This window comes from Oculina patagonica, chromosome 13 (genome assembly GCF_052425735.1).
Source record: "Oculina patagonica isolate OP01 chromosome 13, crgOcupat, whole genome shotgun sequence".
Taxonomy (NCBI): Eukaryota; Metazoa; Cnidaria; class Anthozoa; order Scleractinia; family Oculinidae; genus Oculina; species Oculina patagonica.
Window position 1 is genome coordinate 20540764 of NC_135770.1, and position 18388 is coordinate 20559151.

The following is an 18388-nucleotide window of genomic DNA, read 5'->3' on the forward strand; positions in this document are numbered from 1 at the left end:
AATGTCTATAGTATACACGTTCATGATGTTACCTTTGTAAATAAGATAATTGTTTTGAAGGCTAAAAACTGATTTAACCTTTACAAGGAAAAAGCGAGCTTGCAAAGTTTTCTACTTAAAAATGAAGTCATCATCAGATAGCCTTGTAAATAATTATTTTAAAGATTCTAAACACAAGGCTTCGACAGGACACCTGTCATCATTGTAGTAATTAATAAAGCATTCGCCAACAAAAACTGTAGAAAATGATTAACAACAAACTCCAAACCCAGCCCCAAGCAACCCAGAATCTTCACACAAGAGGTAAAGCACTGCTAACTAGAAAAAAGAACTGCATGGCTACCATTGTCGTCCCCAATGCCGCTTGAACCTCTTAGCCGGCGTAGCCTGGAGCACAACGATCAAGTGGCTCCGGCGTACATGTTCTGATAAACTAGATCTTTAGCAAGGGAATTTAAAATCTAGCCAATCGAATCAACCGTTTTACAATACCTTTGTTGGGGCTCCGTCAGCTAAGAAGGACAGGGGCCTGGGGACAAGAATGCACGTTAATGAAAGTTTCTTTTTCTCGACCCCCTCCCCCCCCCCCCCCCCCCCCCAACGCCGCCCTTGAATAACTGTTCTCGGCTTGGAAAATATGATGACGTGGAAGCAAATCAGTTTCGTGGTTCTGTATACGTAATGAAGCAAAAATGGCTACAGGGGAAATTCACATCCTGGCGAAATGGATATACAAAGGTCCCTTGACTATTCGCCGAATTTTCTCTGTACTTGATTATTCAGCATCTACAAGAGACAACAATCCATTAGAACTAACAAAGAATTCTATCTTAAGTAATTTTCATTAATTTTTTTTTCTGTGCCTCGGCGAGGTTCATTTCGCGTGCGACTGAAATTTTGCAAGAGCGAAATCGCAGGTAATTAGAATCATGATCATAGATCATTGCAGAATAAACTTAATTTTTGCTTCTGATTCCATGCGTAACATACTCAACAAAATATTCCGTCAAAAATGTAACCAAAAGGCGGAAAGTTAAATAGTTCATGGAACAAATTTAAGGCACCTATTAAAACAAGAAGCAAACTAAACGCAGTTAAGATTTTAGAAACAAAAGTGCTACTCACTATGCTCTGATTTCTTTTCTCCAAAATCTATGGGGACATCATCACCAATGAGTACAAATGGAGCCCAGTACTTCACGGCACCGAACCTCTCTGACTCTCTAAGACATTTCATAGCCCGGTGAAGAGCCACACTGGCACTACACCCACCGCCCAGATGTGTGTAGAAACTTTTCATAAATTCCATAGTGGCCTCGTCATCAATTGCCCAGAGTGACACCAGAACAGAACGAGCACCAGCACCCAGGAAAGCCCGTCCAATACCCACCACACCCTCTGCCGTAACCTTCCCTTGGGCACTGTGACAGCAACTAAGCACAACAAGCTTTGCTCGTAGCTGGACAGCTTGTACATCTGACATTGTTAACAGATAGTCATTATCTTTAGGGATCTTGGATGTCCTTTCGGGATTTGGAGCCAAGGCAATCTCACCAGCTTCCATATCACCATGTGCTGCGATGTGCACCAAGGCAACGGAACTCATCCGTTTAAGCACTTCATCTTTAGTTGCATCTCTTCCTGTGAGCGGTTTGGTGTTGAGAATCTCGCCTATGATTTTAACTTCTTCCTTGGCCCATGGCAAACACTTTAATCTGACACGCTTACCTCGCCTTTTTTTTACTTCCTCTACACATGGATCTCCTACAAGCAGCGCCCCAGTCTTATTGTGGTAGTCGTCAGGACAATCTGCGATCAGCTTTAAGCTTGTAAGTGAAGGTAAAATGCGCACTCTGGTAGATTCACTGAGGTATCTGGATGCCTGATCTACTAACGCAGCATAGGGTACCAAGCACAGTGGACCATCCGGGACAATGATTAACTCATCGTCTTCAAGCTTTATTTGGAATTGGGTTAATTATAGAATCAAACAAGAGGCGCAAAGAACTGTTCTTGCAATGGACTATTCCCTCAGAAGATCCCCTATTGTATGGTAAACCGCCGTCAGCTTCTGGCTCTTCTAATGAACGATTCTCACATTTCACACGAACGCGCACTTCAATTTCTTCGAAGGCCCTTTCTACTAGCAAGGTGGCATCTTCGATTTTCTGTCTTGCGAAATGGACATCTGTACCCTTGAGTACCCATAAATTAATTGTGTTACCATCAAGTGCTATAAAAGCTGTTCTTCTACATACATCAGTTAAAACATCAGAGATCGTTCCTTTTTGTACGAATGTCTCAGAAGCTAAAATTTCAGACTCATATTGTAACTTCATGAGTTCTATCAAGGCCTGTGCTCGCCCAGCCTCAGCAACACACAAAGCCTCTTCAGTCTTTTGAAGTTCTACTAAAGTTCGCCAAAGAGCGGTGTAGGCACATTGGCACGCATTACGAAAAGTTATTTTCCACACATCTTCGGACTCAAGAAGAGCTCTCATGTCATTGTAGAGATTTACACTTGATCGATAATAATCAAGAGCTTTATGCAAAACACCCGATAATTCAAAATCACTTCCAAGAGAGTAACATGCACTTCCTTCTCCAGCCATGTCCCCTAGTTCTTTGGAAATATGAAGAGCTTTATTGTGGTTCTCGATGGCTTGTTGAAAATCGCCAAGACTCTGGTATGCATTGCCAAGATTGTGATAAGCACCCCCTTCTCCATCTCTCTGCCCAAGTTCTGTGGCAATGCTAAGACGTTCGTTGTGATACTCAATGGCTGTTTTAAGGTCACCCAGACTATCATAAGCGTTCCCAAGATTGCCATAAGCAGCTCCTTCTGCAGCCCTATTACCAAGTTCTTTGGCAATGCTAATATCATTCCTGTGGTGCTCAATGGCTTGTTGAAAATCACCCAGACTGTAATAAGCAATGCCAAGATTGCCATAAGCAGCTCGTCCTCCATCTCTCAGCCCCAGATCTCTGGCAATATTAAGATCTTTCCTGTGGTACTCTATGGCTCGTGGAAAATCACCCAGTCCTTGGTATGCATTGCCAAGATTGCCACAAGCACGTCCTTCTCCATCTTTCTGCCCCAGTTCTTTGGCAATGCTAAGGCGTTGCCTGTGGCACTCTATTGCTTGTTTAAAATTACCCAGACATTGGTAAGCACAGCCAAGATTGCCATAAGCCCCTCCTTCGTCAGCTCTGTCACCAAGTTCTTTGGCAATGCAAAGATCTTGTTTATAATCACCCAGGGTGAAGTAGTCATTGCCAAGATTTCCATAAGCTTCTCCTTCTCCAGCCCTATCTCCAAGTTCTTTTGCAATTCTAAGATCTTTCTTGTGATACTCGACGGCATGTGAAAAATCACCCAGACTCTGATAGGCATTGCCAAGATTGCCATAAGCGCCTCCTTCGCTAGCCCTGAGCTCCAGTTCTTTGGCAATGTTAAGTCTCTCAGTGTGATATTTTATGGCTTGTTGGAAATCACCCAGACACTGGTAAGCATTACCAAGATTGCAGTAAGCGTCTCCTTCTCCAGCCCTGTCACCCAGGTCTCTGCAAATACTGAGATCTTTATTGTGGTACTCTATAGCTTGTTTGAAGTTGCCCAGACCGTCATAAGCATTGCCAAGATTGGCATAAGCACGACCTTCTGCACCTTTCTGCCCCAGTTCTTTAGCAATTCTAAGATTTAAAGTGTGGTACTGTATGGCTTGCGTGAAGTCGCCCATACTATGATAGACATTGCCAAGATTACCACAAGCATCTCCTTCTCCAGTCATGTCCCCCACTTCTTTGGCAATGCTAAGATGTTGGTTGTGGCACTCTTTGGCTTGTTTGAAATTACCCAGGCTATGGTAAGCATTGCCAAGGCCGCTGTAGGCAACACCTTCTCTAGCCTTGTCCCCCAGCTCTTTGGCAATGCTAAGGTGTTTGTTATGGTACTCAACCGACTTTTTAAAATCACCCAGGTTTTCATAAGCATTGCCAAGACTGCCATAAGCAGTTCCTTCTCCAGCCCTGTTTTCCAGTTCTTTGGCAATGCTTAGGTAGTTCAGGTAATACTCAATGGCTTGTTTAAAATCACCCAGAGACTGGTACGCATTGCCAAGACTGGCATATGCACGTTCTTCCTTAGCCCTGTCCCCCTGATCTTTGCTTATGCTGAAGTCTTGCATGTGGTACTCAATGGGTTGTTTGACATCAACTAGACTACCATCAGCATCGCCAAGATTGCCATAAGCAGCTCCTTCTTGAGCCATGTTCTCCAGTTGTTGGCAATGCTAAGATGCCGGTTGTGGTATTCGATGGTTTGTTTGAAATCAGCTAGATTGCGATAAAGCCAATGCTACTGAAAGCAGCAGCAGCGCCATCTTTAGCTTTGTTCTTTGAGAATGCAAAGATGTTTATAGTCTGCTATCTCCCTTTTTAACATTTAATTATACGTATATATAGTGATGCGACCTATTTTCTTGTTGCCAGTGAAGTACGGACCTATTAAAAATGAAACGTGTATTAACATTTTAGCAGGGTGATTGATATACATGCATGCAAATATGACGATTTTGTTTTAAAGAAGAAGAGTTTGATTACCCTTAATTAGTTATGTGTTTTGTGGTTATAAAATATGCAGCAGTGAAGTGTTGCTGAGTGCTCCAAGTCTTTAGAAGCCCATGGCTTCCACATATTCAGTGGAAACCGGTAAATCAGGCACCAACAGGCCACCAACCTTGCACAGGAAAGTTAAATTGAAGAAAAATATCTATTGAGCCCATCTTTGGGCCTTCTTGGCCCATGTTTGTTTTCTGAAAACTCCCTCTCTACCAGTTGCCTTCTTTCTCTTCTATACGTCAGTTAATAATAGTTTCTTGATGATAACAGAAGCCTTAATATGTTACAACACGTGTTATAACAATTATGTTCGACAGGGGCTGCTGCACAGACAGAGGTGGTCGGGTGAGCCTCACTTGCGTCATTGTTGAACGAAATCACGCAACCTTCTCATCGCTGTTGCTCGATTTACGAATTGAAGGTTACGTACCGAGACTATCTCGTCCCGAAAACTCGTTTATTATTAAATAACGCTCTTATACGAGAGACTGGACCATAAAAATTCCCCATGCTCTCAAAAAGACAACTTGTAAACCACATTAGGGGTGCTATTGGGCTGACAAATGAAACTCTTGAGAGATAGACTGCATTAGTTTACGTATTCTATTCTGTTTTGATTAAAGCTCGTGCGAAGTTTTTATGTTCACTGTTACTGGTCCAATATAACTTTTCGTAAGTTGTCCAGTGATGACGCTAACTCAAATTTCGAAATGCTTAATCTCAATCCTACCAGCCTTCGAAACAAAATTTGGTATGAGGGATTGCAAGAGAGCAATATTCGGACTGAGAGAGAAATCACAAAAAATGTAAAACCAGTTTCATTAGTAGGCTTTATAAACTATTATTAACAGTAATCGATTCAATTTCGGGAGTGAACTGATACAAACGTTATAGTGGATAGTAGTTTAACTTACCTTTGATCAAAAAATCAACATGGACGATGCCAAGAGCAGCAGATTTTACAAAACGGTTGTAATGTACGGGTTGTGATACCATGAGCGGAACGGCAATATGGGCAGTAAATGTCACGAGATCGATTGTATTTGCATACGGGATTTTGCGATCAAGTCAGGCGTTTAAATAATTGCCATTGTTAGAACTCTTTTTTCGGTTATCTCTTTTGTAGCCTGTTCCGAGATTCGATTGCAATTGTTTTTAAACTGAACACTTGGTTTTTTCGTGTCCACTTGCTATTAAAAAGGCAAATTTTCTACTTCTGGTCCAGCAGTTGGTATTCTAAAATAGCTGATTTCTCGAATCTCTCGGCTTAACAGACATGAAATAAGCCGCAAACAGGAAAATTATGTGCAAATAACAATGGAATAGCCGACGCAATTGTTCATAATGGATCATAATTACTTACTGACGGGAATGCAGTCTTAACTACAGCGCCATAAAAATGTGGTCTTAAAACCACTTATAATTAATTAAGATAATTCACGTGTATCGTTGCTATCAACACCGTTTATACGACTTGAAGAACGTGTTAACACAAGAAGCATTTTCTGGATAAGATTTTGGTAAAATTGCGATAATAACCGGACAACCAATATTTTTTATTGAATAACTCACCATAATTTCCATATTAACAAGTCAACAATACACAACCTTCCTATCAACATTACATTTCATTAAATTATTATCCCCGTTATAAGTAACGTTGCCATACACTTCAGTACTTTTGCCACTCTAGCTTATGTAAAAATTAAAAAAAAAATGTTTTTTTTTTTTGCCAGGGCGACATCATCAGCATTAAAACAAAGGACCGTGCACTAAAAACTCCGATCTCAACTACAAGTAAAAACCGTATAAAACTAAGCAAAATAGCACTGGGAAGAAAAAAGAACTAAAAACCATCGACATATAGAAAAACGAAGACACGGTCTTTAAATTACAACAGAGTTGCACTCTTTTTATTGGATAGGCAGACTCTTCCATGTAAAAAGTTTTGATCTGTTTAAGTAAAAAAGCTCTTTTCGCAGATTCTGTCCTTACTCCCGGGAACAAAAAGTTCTTTAAATTATATCACCGACCTTTTTACTGTCAGTCATCTTAATATTTTCAAGGAGTTCATAATACCTAAAACTATAATGCCTAATTAGTCGAGTAAGGGAAAAATGATACGGGATACGCCATAGAACCTATTGCAAACGTCCTCATTTTATAATCATTTTTATTTAAATAAAGTAATTCAAAGAAAAAATTCAGAAGCGTATTTTTAAGTACTTTACCAATATATTGTTCAAGAATAAATTGTCATTTAGCTTTTTCCACACAAAGTTAACAGAACTTACAGCAAATGTTGTTAAAAGACCAAGTGTTAAATATTAATGATCTAGATTTTTTAAAAAAGTCCTCTTTGTCTCGGAGCACAAAATGAACGTACTTCATATAGTGTGGCGGATACTCTTTGAGACGACATGTCACTTATAAGATCTCCATAGTACTATATATCGACCGTAAAACTACAACTGACTAGTATCGGGCATCGGTGGTGTAGATTAGGTATTGTTTACAGTCTTTTGAATCCTTTGTTTGCTTCATTTGACTTATATTGTCTTGATTCAGCTCACTTCTTTGTATTGTTTGGAATCCAGGCCTCTGGTCCATGCACGTCTTTAATTATCCATGTCCATGCACGTCTTTAATTATCCGTAGTCAATCACTTCTCCACCCTGCATGAAAACAAGGCAATTTAGATTATATTTGAATAGAAAGAATTACTTCTGGAGGTTGCCAGTTTTAAAGCTCATGGGTTAAAATATTCAACAACAGTACGGTAAAGATACAAAAGTAACAAACCTTTGAAAGTAGCACCCTCCCCCTCTCCCAGAGAAACGACTCTCAGAGACAACCAAATTTAAGTGGTAACTTGATTTTCAGATCTGTAAAAAAACAACAACGTTAGGGATCGGCGTCATATACCGTAGATCTTTTAACAACCCGTTCGTTGTGACGGGCTATGGGCATCCCCGTCCCTTTCATATGAGAGTCCCCCTCACCGGGTGTTCCCATTGCTTAATTTTTATTTGTCCCCATCAATCTCTAAAAGCCTGGCTAAAATGCCACTTTAAAAGGAATACCCCCCTCCCCATGTTAGCCTGCGTAGCTGGCGGTATTGTTGGGTTTCAAAGCGCCCACCAGCAAGCGGCGCAGCCGCGAGTGGCTTGGGGAGGAGAAGCTGAAATAACCATCTGTCTGGTTAAACAAGAAAAAGAAATACAGTTATATAAGCCCCCTAGTTTTAAGGCTCCCCACCCAACTTATTAAGAAGACAGTGGTGTAACTAATATTTTTTCTTACTTATTTTGCTAGAGAGAACATGATTGAAGAAGTGGTTGCCCATATTTTCACTGGATTTGCAGACATTGTGGCTGGTCTGCACATATCAGCAGTGCATAAACCTTCAATATTAGATATTGCAAAATGCTTGATTATATTTTTTGTCGTTCCCTTCACTGCAGTTATTGCTTACGATCAGTTCTATCCCATATTTGAAGGAGTAAACCTATATCTAGTGCTTGTTATTTGTACACCAATAGTTATCGTCACTCCTGTATTGGTATTTGCTTTATTTCGCTTTTTTGGTGGCCACTGGTTGCTTAATTGGCATCTGAATAAGACATCTCGATACTTGGATTTATGTAATTTGCCTGATGAGTAAAAAACGTTGTTGCTGCCTAAAGATACAGCCAAATGGCATTACCAACTTGCTGGAAGCTCAGCAGATCATGGGTTTGGGTTTTTTCCTCTGCTGAGCTCAAATTCTGGGATATTCCCGTGGTCAAATCCTCAGATGATACAAGATGTTGATGTGAATGTGTTTTATAAGCCATTGCGTGTTAGCATGCACCATCTGTTACCTACCACACCTGGATATTGCAAAGTGGTAATCAATGGATTCACCCATGATGTATTTTTGCGTGATTGCATTGTCAAGTGTGGATCACTGTCCTTGCTTTCCGGGAGGTTAATTTCACAAAAACTAGGAAGAGAGTTTGCAAGGGGAGGCGTAGAATACAACTACCCTGCAATAACATTTAAAACTCTATTGGATGGCCCTCGGGGAAAGTTTGATTTTAACAGTGATGTTGTCTTTGGAATCAAGATAATCGACTCTGCAGATGTGGCCTATGATTGGTTCGAACGAGTGCAAGATATCTTTCCATGTCAACTTCTCAACAGTGTCAGGGCGGTAGGATGCTACCTAGCTCACAAGCATTGTTTATTAGATCATTTAACGCACGATTTTGATTGGAGAATGACATTTGCCAAAGCTGAGACGAAACTTTTTGAGTACCACTCTAACAAAGCAGCATTGAAATTGTGTTATGTCGTCATCAAATTTGCAATCAAGCAGTTCAGTCGAGTGAAGAACAGAAGTTATCCAGCCCTTAAATCTTACCATTTAAAGACTGTTATCCTGTGGATTGCTGAACTAGATGGCACGCTTCCTTTTGACATGTATACAATCGACAACAACGACACACTAGAGGCACTGTTGTTGCATATCATATCAATGTACCGACAACATGTACATGATGGTTATTTGCAGCACTATTTTATAAAGGATATAAATATTTTGGAGCCTTATGGTGTTGAAGAACGTACAGCAGCTATGCACCTGTTAGATGAATTTAAAATGAAGCCACTGGCTATTGTTTCAAATTTTGACAATGCCAATATGAACCGCTGGAAATATGAACAGTTTGTTATTGTTAGTCAGCTTGTTGTAGTGGCGTGTATGTGCTGCAGCTGTTATTTTTCAATTGTTGGTGAACTATTTGTGCAGCAAATCTACGGAGTGTGTGCTGTATTTGGTTTGATATTGATTGTAAAAATACTGTTGGATTGACGCTCCTTCCATATCGACTAATCATTTAATTTTACACACGTAGTATTTGTAATTTATAATATGAAGCATTTTTATTTCAACTATCAAATCAATTTAAAAATGTAACAGGTTTCATAATTTATATAAGAAATGTAGCTGTCTTTGAAAAGGAGACGAGAAATAAGTCTCATTGATATTAAGCTTTTGACTTACTCTATAGCCATGATCTATTCATAGTGGGAATTCCAACCAACTGTAAAGACTTACGTTATATTGACTGATTATAGAGTGACTTAGAGTGAAAAATCCGGCTTTGAAAACCTCACTGACGTGTGGTAAAGCAGTGGTAGCTAGGAAAACAACTGGCTACAGTACACATTCTTCCCTGATAAGGAATACTAGTTTCTTTTTGCCGAGTTCCACCCTTGAATAACTGTTTTCTGATTTGAAAATACAATGACACGAAAATGAATCAGTTTAGTGTTATTTTCTATTACATATAATAGCAAAATCTAGCTGCAGAGGAATTTATTCCCTGGTAAAAAGGTTTACAAAGGTCTGTTAACTATTCGCCGAGTTATCTTTGTAATTGATTATTCAGCATCTAGAAGAGAACAATCCATCAGGGTTAACACACTTCTGACCAAAAATTTAATATCAATTAATATTCACAAAGTCATCTTTTTTTCCTTGGCGATGCTCATTTCGAGTGCGACAGAAAATGTGCCACAGGGAAGTCGCAGGTGAATCAAATCACGATCATTGTGGAAAACACTTATGTTTATTTTTTTTATTCCATACGTAAAATACTCACCAAAAAATTCCGTCAAAAAAGTGATTAAAAGAATGAAAACTGGACAGTTCATGGAACAATTAAAACTAGAAGAAACTTGACACAAATAAGGTTTTAAAAACATAAGTGCTACTCACGATGCTCAGATTTATTTTTTGCAAATTTTATGGTGACGTCATCACCGATGAGTACAAACGGAGCCCAGTACTTCACGGCACCAAACTTCTCTGATTCTCTAAGGCATTTCATAGCGCGGTGAAGAGCTACACTGGCGCTACATCCACCACACAGGTGTTTGTAGAAACATTTCATGAACTCCATGGTGGCCTCGTCATTAATTGCCCAGAGTGACACCAGAACAGAACGAGCACCCGCACCCAGGAAAGCCCTTCCAATACCGACCACACCCTCAGCCGTGACCTTCCCTTGAGCACTATGGCAGCAGCTAAGCACAACAAGCTTTGGTCGTAGTTGGACAGCTTGTACATCTGAAATTGTCAACAGGTAGTCTTTATCTTTAGGGATCTTGGATGTCCGATCGGGATTGGGAGCCAAGGCAATCTCACCAGCTTCCATATCGCCATGTGCTGCGATGTGTACCAAGGCAACTGAGCTCATTCGCCTAAGTACCTCGTCTTTAGTTGCCTCCCTTCCAGTGAGGGGTTTGGTGTGGAGAATCTCGCCTATGATCTTTACTTCTTCCTCTGCTCGTGGCAAACACAATGGTCTAAAACGCTTACCCCGCTTTCTCTTTATTTCCTCCACACATGGATTTCCCACGAGCAACGCCCCAGTCTTATGGTGGTAATCCTCAGGACAATCTGTGATCATTTTTAAACTTGTAAGTGAGGGCAGAATGCGGATCCTGGTAGATTCACTTAGGTATCTGGCGGCCTCATCAACACAAGCAGCATAAGGGACCAAGCATAGTGGACCATCCGGGACAATGATCAACTCATCGCCTTCAAGCTTGTTTGCAATTGGGCTAATTATAGAACCAAACAAATCGGACAAAGAATTTCTTTTGGAGTCAACTGTTTCCTGACAAGAATCCCCATTGAGCGATAAGTTTTCTTCTGGCTCATCCAATGAACGATTCTCGCATTTAACACGAACGCAAACGCCAATTTCTTTGAAGGCTTTTTCCACTAGCAAGTTGGCATCTTCGAGGCCCTTTTTTTCAAAATAGACAGCTGTGCCCTTGAGTACCCATAAGTAAATTGCGTTACTTTCAAGTGCTATGAAAACTGTTTGTGTACGTATATCAGTTAATATGTCAAAGATCGTTTCTTTAGTTGCAAATGCTTCAGACGCTAGTAATTCAGGGTCATATTTTAATTTCATGAGATCCACCAAGGCCTGTGCTCGTCCTTGCTCAGCAACACTCAAAGCCTCCTCAGTTTTGTGAACATTTAACAGAATTTTCCAAAGAGCAGTGTTAGCATATTGATATGCATTACTAAAGGTTATTTTCCATACGTCCTCGCACTTAAGAAGGGCTCTGACATCATTGTACAGTTTTACACTGGATCGATAACACTCGAGAGCTTCAATTAATAAGCCTGATAATTCAAAGTCACATCCTAGAGAATACCATGCAGTTCCTTCTCCAGCCTTGTCACCCAATTCTCGGGCAATGGCCAAATAATGTCTGTGACACCCAATGGCTTGTTTAAAATCATCCAGATATCTGAAAGCTATGCCAAGGTTTCCATAAGCAAGTCCTTCTCCAACCTTATCCCCCATTTCTTTAGTGATGCTAAGAGTTTGGTTATGGTACTCAATGGCTCGCTTAAAATCGCCCAAACTCTGGTAAGCGTTCCCAAGATTGCTATAAGCGCGTCCTTCTCCAACCTCGTCCCCTAGTGCTTTGGAAATGCTAAGAAGTTGGTTGTGGTACTCAATGGCTTGTTCGAAATCACCCAGACTATGGCAAGCATTGCCAAGATTGCCATAAGCACATCCCTCTCCATATCTCTGGCCCAGTTCTTTTGCAATGCTAAGATGCTGGTCGTGGTACTCAATTGCTTGTTTAAAATCACCCAGACTCTGGTAAGCATTGCCAAGATTGCCATAACAAGCTCCTTCTAAAGCCCTGTCCGCCAGTTTTTTCGCAATGCTAAGACCTTGGTTGTGATACGCGATGGCTTGTTTAAAATCACCAAGCATCCTGTAAGCATTGCCGAGATTGCTGTACGCAGCTCCTTCTCCAGGCCTGTCCCTCATTTCTTTTGCAGTGCGAAGATCTTTCTCGTGGTACTGTATGGCTTGTTTGAAGTCACCCAGACTCTGGTAGGCATTGCCAAGATTGCCATAAGCACGTCCTTCTCCAGCCTTGTCCCCCAGTTTTTTGGAAATGCTGAGACGTTGTTTGTGGTACTCAACGGCGTGTTTAAAATAACCCAGTCCATTGTAAGCATTGCCAAGATGTCCATAAGCACGCGCTTCTCCATTCTTATCCCCAAGTTCTTTGGAAACTGTAAGATGTTTGTTGTGGTAATGTGTCGCTTGCCTAAAGTTACCAAGCTCCTGGTGAGCATTGCCAAGATTGTTATAAGCTCTTCCTTCTCCATTCCTATCCCCTACTTCTTTGGCAATGCCAAGGTCTTGGTTGTGGTACTCAATGGCTTGTTGAAAATCTCCCAGACTCTGGTAAGCCTTACCAAGGTTGCAATAGGCCCCTCCTTCATCAGCCCTGTCCCGCCGTTCTTTGGCATTGCTGAGGTATTGGTTGTGGTACTCAATGGCTTGTTTAAAATCACCTAGACTTTGGTAAGCATTGCCAAGATTGCTGTAAGCGCCTCCTTCTCCAACTCTGTCCTCCACTTCTTTAGCTATGCTAAGATGCTGGTTGTGGTACTCAATGGATTGTTTGAAATCACCCAGAATGTGGTAAGCATTGCCCAAATTTCCATAAGCCCGTCCTTCCCCAGCCCTGTCTCCGATTTCGTTGGCAATTTTAAGAGCTTGGTTGTGGTACTCAATGGCTTGTTGAAAATCACCCAGTTCTTGGAAGGCATTGCCAAGATTGTCATAAGCACTCCCTTCCCAAGCCTTGTCCCCTACTTCTTTGGTAATTCTAAGACCTTGGTTGTAGCTCTTAATGGCTTGTTTAAGGTTACCTAGATTCTGGTAAGAATTACCAATATTTCCATGAGCGTATACTTCTGCACTTTTTTGCCCCAGGTCCTCTGCAATGCTTAGATGTTGGAAGAAGTACTCAATCGCTTGTTTGAATTTACCCAGACAGTCGTAAGCATTGCCAAGATTGTTATAAGCAGCTCCTTCTCTCTCCCTGTCCCCTATTTCTTTGGCAATGCTAAGATATTGGCTGTGGTACTCTATGGCTTGTTTGAAGTCACCCAGATTGTGGTAAGCATTGCCAAGATTGCCACAAGCAGCTCCTTCTCCAGCCTTGTCTTGCAGTTCTTTGGCAATACTTAGATGTTGGCTGTGGTACTCCATGGCTTGTTTGAAGTGACCCATAATGTGATGAACACAGCCAAGATTTGCATAAGCCTTTCCTTCTCCAGCTCTGTCCCCCAGTTCTTTAGCAATTCTAAGATTTTGGTTGTGGTACTCAATGGCTTGTTCAAAATTACCCATCCTCAAATAGGCAAGGCCAAGATTGTCATAAGAAATTCCTTCTCTAGACGTTTCATCCAGTTCTTTTGACATACAGAGCTGCTGTTTGTTGTTATCCATCTGACTTTTTATCACTTTTACATAATTATATTGTGACGAATTTTTTCTTGCGTTCTGTCAAGTACACACCTAATAAATATGAAATAATATTTTGGCAGGTTAAATGGGATATTTGTTGTAACTAGCTAATTTATTTTCCCCATCTCGGTGGTAATTATTATGGTAGTTATTATTCAGGAGAAAAAGGCGGGGATTTTTTAAATGCTCAAGGTTACTATTGTGTTTGAAAATGAAAGACCGGAAGTGATGGTGTGTCGACTTAGTCTTTAACAACCATGGCCCCGAGTTTTGAATACTTTGCCGACATCACTGGCTTGGACTATGAGCTCAGATCACGCGCGCGGGTCGCAGCAAAGAGTGACGTCATCTGTACATCCGTAATTTGATAGATGACAGGCATTAACTAATCACAACGCGCATTGTAGTTCGGTTACTGTCAAATACTAAAATATATGAGTGCAAAAGGCCACGGGTATGTGTCTGATGGGTGGATTGTAAATACAGGGACGGCAATGGACCTGTGAAAGCTACAGTAACAACCCGCATAAAAGAACACGTGTTTTGGGGGTTCGGACTGATTTTGTTCTTATATATCGGGTGTTTTCTGCAAAATCAGGTTAAAAGTTAAATACTGCATAGACTACCAACAGATGGAATCAATGTGCAAGCACAACATTCTAGTTAATGGATGGATGGAACTAACCTTAACTGCATTAATCAAGGCAATAATATTACATTGGGAGAAGGGTAGCAGTTCCGGTGATACATTTTTTTATATATAAGAACAATTTATATTTTTCAAGCTGAATGTGTTCTTATGTATATGGTACTTTTCTGACCAAATTTCAGCCTGAGTGTTCTTAATCCACGACAAAAAGGGAAAGTTCAGCTTTATTACTACAAACCTATGATGAGAAATAGGCTGCCAAATATCGTTCAACTTTTGAGACATTTATCTGGGCTAAACATGCTTTTAGTAGACAGTGACCGATTCGAATAAACTACCCAAAGCGTCAGCCGAAGATATAATTTTTTTTGAGTTGTTTTAGGAGTTAAGGTAAGTTTCTTCGTTTAAGTTTTCATTTTCTATCATTCTGTTTATTAATCGGTTTAACGGTGCTTCGTTATTATTATTATCTTTATCGTGAAATGAAAACAGCTTTATAGCTCAACGGTAGCGGCTTGCTTTAGATCTGGAGTCTTCTGCCGTTGTAGAGGACAAGAAGATTCCATTTTGCATTACCGTGGTCTGTTTAGTTCTAGATAACCGAAGACGTCAAAATTGGTGAGAACATTAGTGACCCTCTGGCCTAGCGGCTTGTGGTCCACTTTTTTGTGCTCTTTCTACATTTTGACGCTATCTGTGATCTGCTGACTGAACAGAGGCACAGCAAAATGGAAGCAAAACTAGAAGGGAGTGTACACCCAACTGTAAGCAAATCTTTTATAATCGGACACTTGTTCTCGTCAGCAGATGTAACACACTCGATAAAATTTCCCGGCAGCGATAAAATTTGATGCCGGCTGTTTTCAAAAGTATTGCCATTATTTAACTCGGGAAGAAGTGAGGACCATTGAGGTAATTCTAAATAGTGTTTCAAAACTGTGGCATTCGTTCTTCCTTTAAAAAACACTAGCAGTTCTCAGGAAGTGAGAAAAAATTCAGACAAGCATAAAGCGATCGCGAGTTTGTTTTATTTATCGTATTTTATAGCTTCAGCTTCTTCAACTGTTTCATTTTGAATCGATTGAAAGAACGAGGTTATAGACCGAGTCGTCTCCATACTGCGTAGCACATGTGTTTCTACAAACGCTGGGCAAGACCACTTTCCGAGCAGAGGATATCTTTAGAAGGTAGTCGATAAATCCCAAATTTGAACATACCTCGCATTTACCTGAAAGGCGAACTTTCATAAACTAGTAACCGACTTAATTAGCAACGGAAAGATTACTAACAACTCAAACTATCGGCAATTTCATGACCTACACGCTTTTAAACAAAACTGCGGTCAAAAATACGACCCAAGGATCAGTAGCTCTAGCAAACCAACTCGATAGCAAAGCACTGAACAATTGTCACGAGATAACATTTGCATATCATTTGAGTAAAACAGGAAGTTCAAATTACTATCAGACAACAAAGTGTTGTAAATAGTATACAGTGTCGAATTGTAAGAAGCGCAAGTGTCGTATTGTATTGTGTACAGCTTAAGTATTTGTACAATAAGTAGTGAGTAGTGGGCATACTTTTTTTGTATTTTTGTAAGTGATGTGCTTTTGTGTGTTTGCAATTAAAAAAAAAAAAAAAAAAAAAAAGACAACAAAGATAGGATTCCTTGTACGTTTTCCACTGTATAGACCTAAAAATATCAAATTTTGTCATCTTAAGATTTCGATTTCTGATGTGGCGAATCTCAGCCCTATTCATTGCAACTGATTTTAACAGATGTTGATAGAAAAGTGTATTAAAATTCAGCTACAAAATTGAAACATTGGCTGATTTCTTGCATGGAGTCAGGTAGAACTAATTCAGTGTCTACAGCTAGTGTATCTGTAACAACTTGCAATACAAGTCACCTAATGAAGCTTATTGAATTTGTCTCCTTAATTCAGTTGACAATTCAAGGTAACAACGAGAATAAATAATCTGAATAAATTGTTATCTGCCCAGGTTTCTGATCACGAACACGACTACAATTGTGCAAATAAGTGCACCATATTGCGTCTCGATCTGAGACATTTGAGTTATTTTTATTTAGTTAGACTATAGAAACCTATTACAATGGACGAGTAACCAGGATTAAACATATTGTAAAAGCTTTGAGAGCGTTCTCTGGTTAAACATTTGTTAAAAATATGAGCTTTCCTGTGACCTTAAAATACGTTTTCACAGGACGTCTTTTTGAAACAATTGGAGACATAGTAATCGATTAAATTCAAGGAGCGAACTGATAAAAACTTGATAGTGGACAGAAGGTTTACTTACCTTTGGCCAAATAAAGCAGCGCACACGATGCCAAGAATAGTAATGTACGAGATATGATAGCATTGAGCGGAATGTTCGTTAAATAAGGGCAGTAATAGTCACGAGATCGAACGTATTTGTGATCAATAAAGGAATTTACAGTAAATGATTGTAACTCCCGAAAGGAAAAAAATCCAAATTTCATTTTCTAAAATATCGAGAAATATGAACAGCAATTACTAGAAAACAGCATACAGTTAAATGGTCCCACATTAGGGTTACATCATAATTCTTTATTAAATGAGTCGAAGTCCGACTTTGAAATTTTTTTGAAAGTGTTAACTATTTTGCAGTCCGTTCCGAGATTCAGTCGCAACAATTTATTGATACTGATCATTTTGTTTCATCTTGACTGGACTTTAAAGATATTTGGAAGGCCCCGGCAGTTGTGATCTAAAATAGGTGTCTTCACGAGTCAGTCGTGCAATCAAAAAAATATTTCAATCCCCCATGCATTACCTACCTGACAATTTTAAAGTGAACCATCCCCTCCTCCCTACGGCTTCTCCCAATTTTTGCTCTATTCAAATTTTGTCAACAGTAACCGAAAATCTTGAGAAGGCAATAAGAGAAAAGGACAGAAAACAGTGCCAAAGCGTATTCGTTTAATGAAGCTTTACAGAATTAGTTAGCAATGAGTATCATCCATTTATATATGGCATCCCGCAAGTTGAAGGAATTCATTATGAGACCCTTTTATTGTTTACATCAGCAACACATAATGCTTGCGAAAGAGGTCCGTTCAATTCTTGGTTATTTGTGGTTGGAGAAACTGAAAATATGATTATCGAGGACTTCCTGTCTGATTAAGTTGCAGCGACTAGTCACACACAAATTATCATTCGCCAAAAAAGGAAATGGTTCTATTCCGCGTTACGTTTGCTACTGAAAAGACCTAAATTATCAAATTTTGTCATCTGAATATTTCGATTTCTGATGGTACGACCATCCAATTAATTGAACGATTTTATAGTTCAACATATAAGTTTTTAAAATTCAGCTACGAAATCGAAACATTGGGTTTTTCTGCATCGAGTCAGATTTAAAACTACCTCAGTTCTCAGTGGGCAATTTGCAATCATACAAGCCGGGTCTATGTAGTTCATTCAACTCGGCCTCTTCGCTTAACAATAGCGCTGCGCACTAAAGCCTGGTTCTCATATAATCGCCCCGATCATTTCTATCACCTCTGTCACTTCAAAAAGTTCTCTTGCGATCGGGGCGATTATATGAGAACATTACACAGACGATCGCTTACGTCTGCGGCGATTGAGGCGATCACGATCGCTTGGATCGCCCGTGTTCCATCCTTCTAGCTTCTCTTTCCCTTCTTCGCCGTAAAACTGCAAAAACTGAGAAGATAGGAGGCAACGAGTTTTGCTATTACATTGAAGGCTGCCATTGTGTTGGA

At 40.0% G+C, this 18388-nt stretch overlaps 1 protein-coding gene and 1 pseudogene across 2 annotated transcripts; both read right to left on the bottom strand.

The window, feature by feature from the left end:
• Window positions 1-615: 615 nt before the first annotated feature.
• On the bottom strand, window positions 616-16978 carry LOC144634227 (uncharacterized). Of its 2 annotated transcripts, none has more exons than XM_078493122.1 (3): window positions 16939-16978; window positions 10385-14021; window positions 616-786 (listed from the first exon to the last, which is right to left on the bottom strand). In XM_078493122.1, the coding sequence occupies exons 2-3, from the start codon at window positions 13950-13952 to the stop codon at window positions 776-778; spliced, it is 3579 nt and encodes a 1192-aa protein (XP_078349248.1). In that variant the 5' UTR covers window positions 13953-14021; window positions 16939-16978; the 3' UTR covers window positions 616-775. The 2 variants fall into 2 exon arrangements, with proteins under 2 accessions (XP_078349248.1, XP_078349250.1); XM_078493124.1 differs by lacking the exon at window positions 616-786 and adding an exon at window positions 9995-10058.
• Window positions 1118-4271, bottom strand: LOC144635470 (uncharacterized; annotated as a pseudogene).
• Window positions 16979-18388: the final 1410 nt, after the last annotated feature.

Bases quoted from the DNA above. Each gene is read 5' to 3' on its own strand.
- LOC144634227 (XM_078493122.1), bottom strand. From the start codon at position 13,952: ATGGATAACAACAAACAGCAGCTCTGTATGTCAAAAGAACTGGATGAA.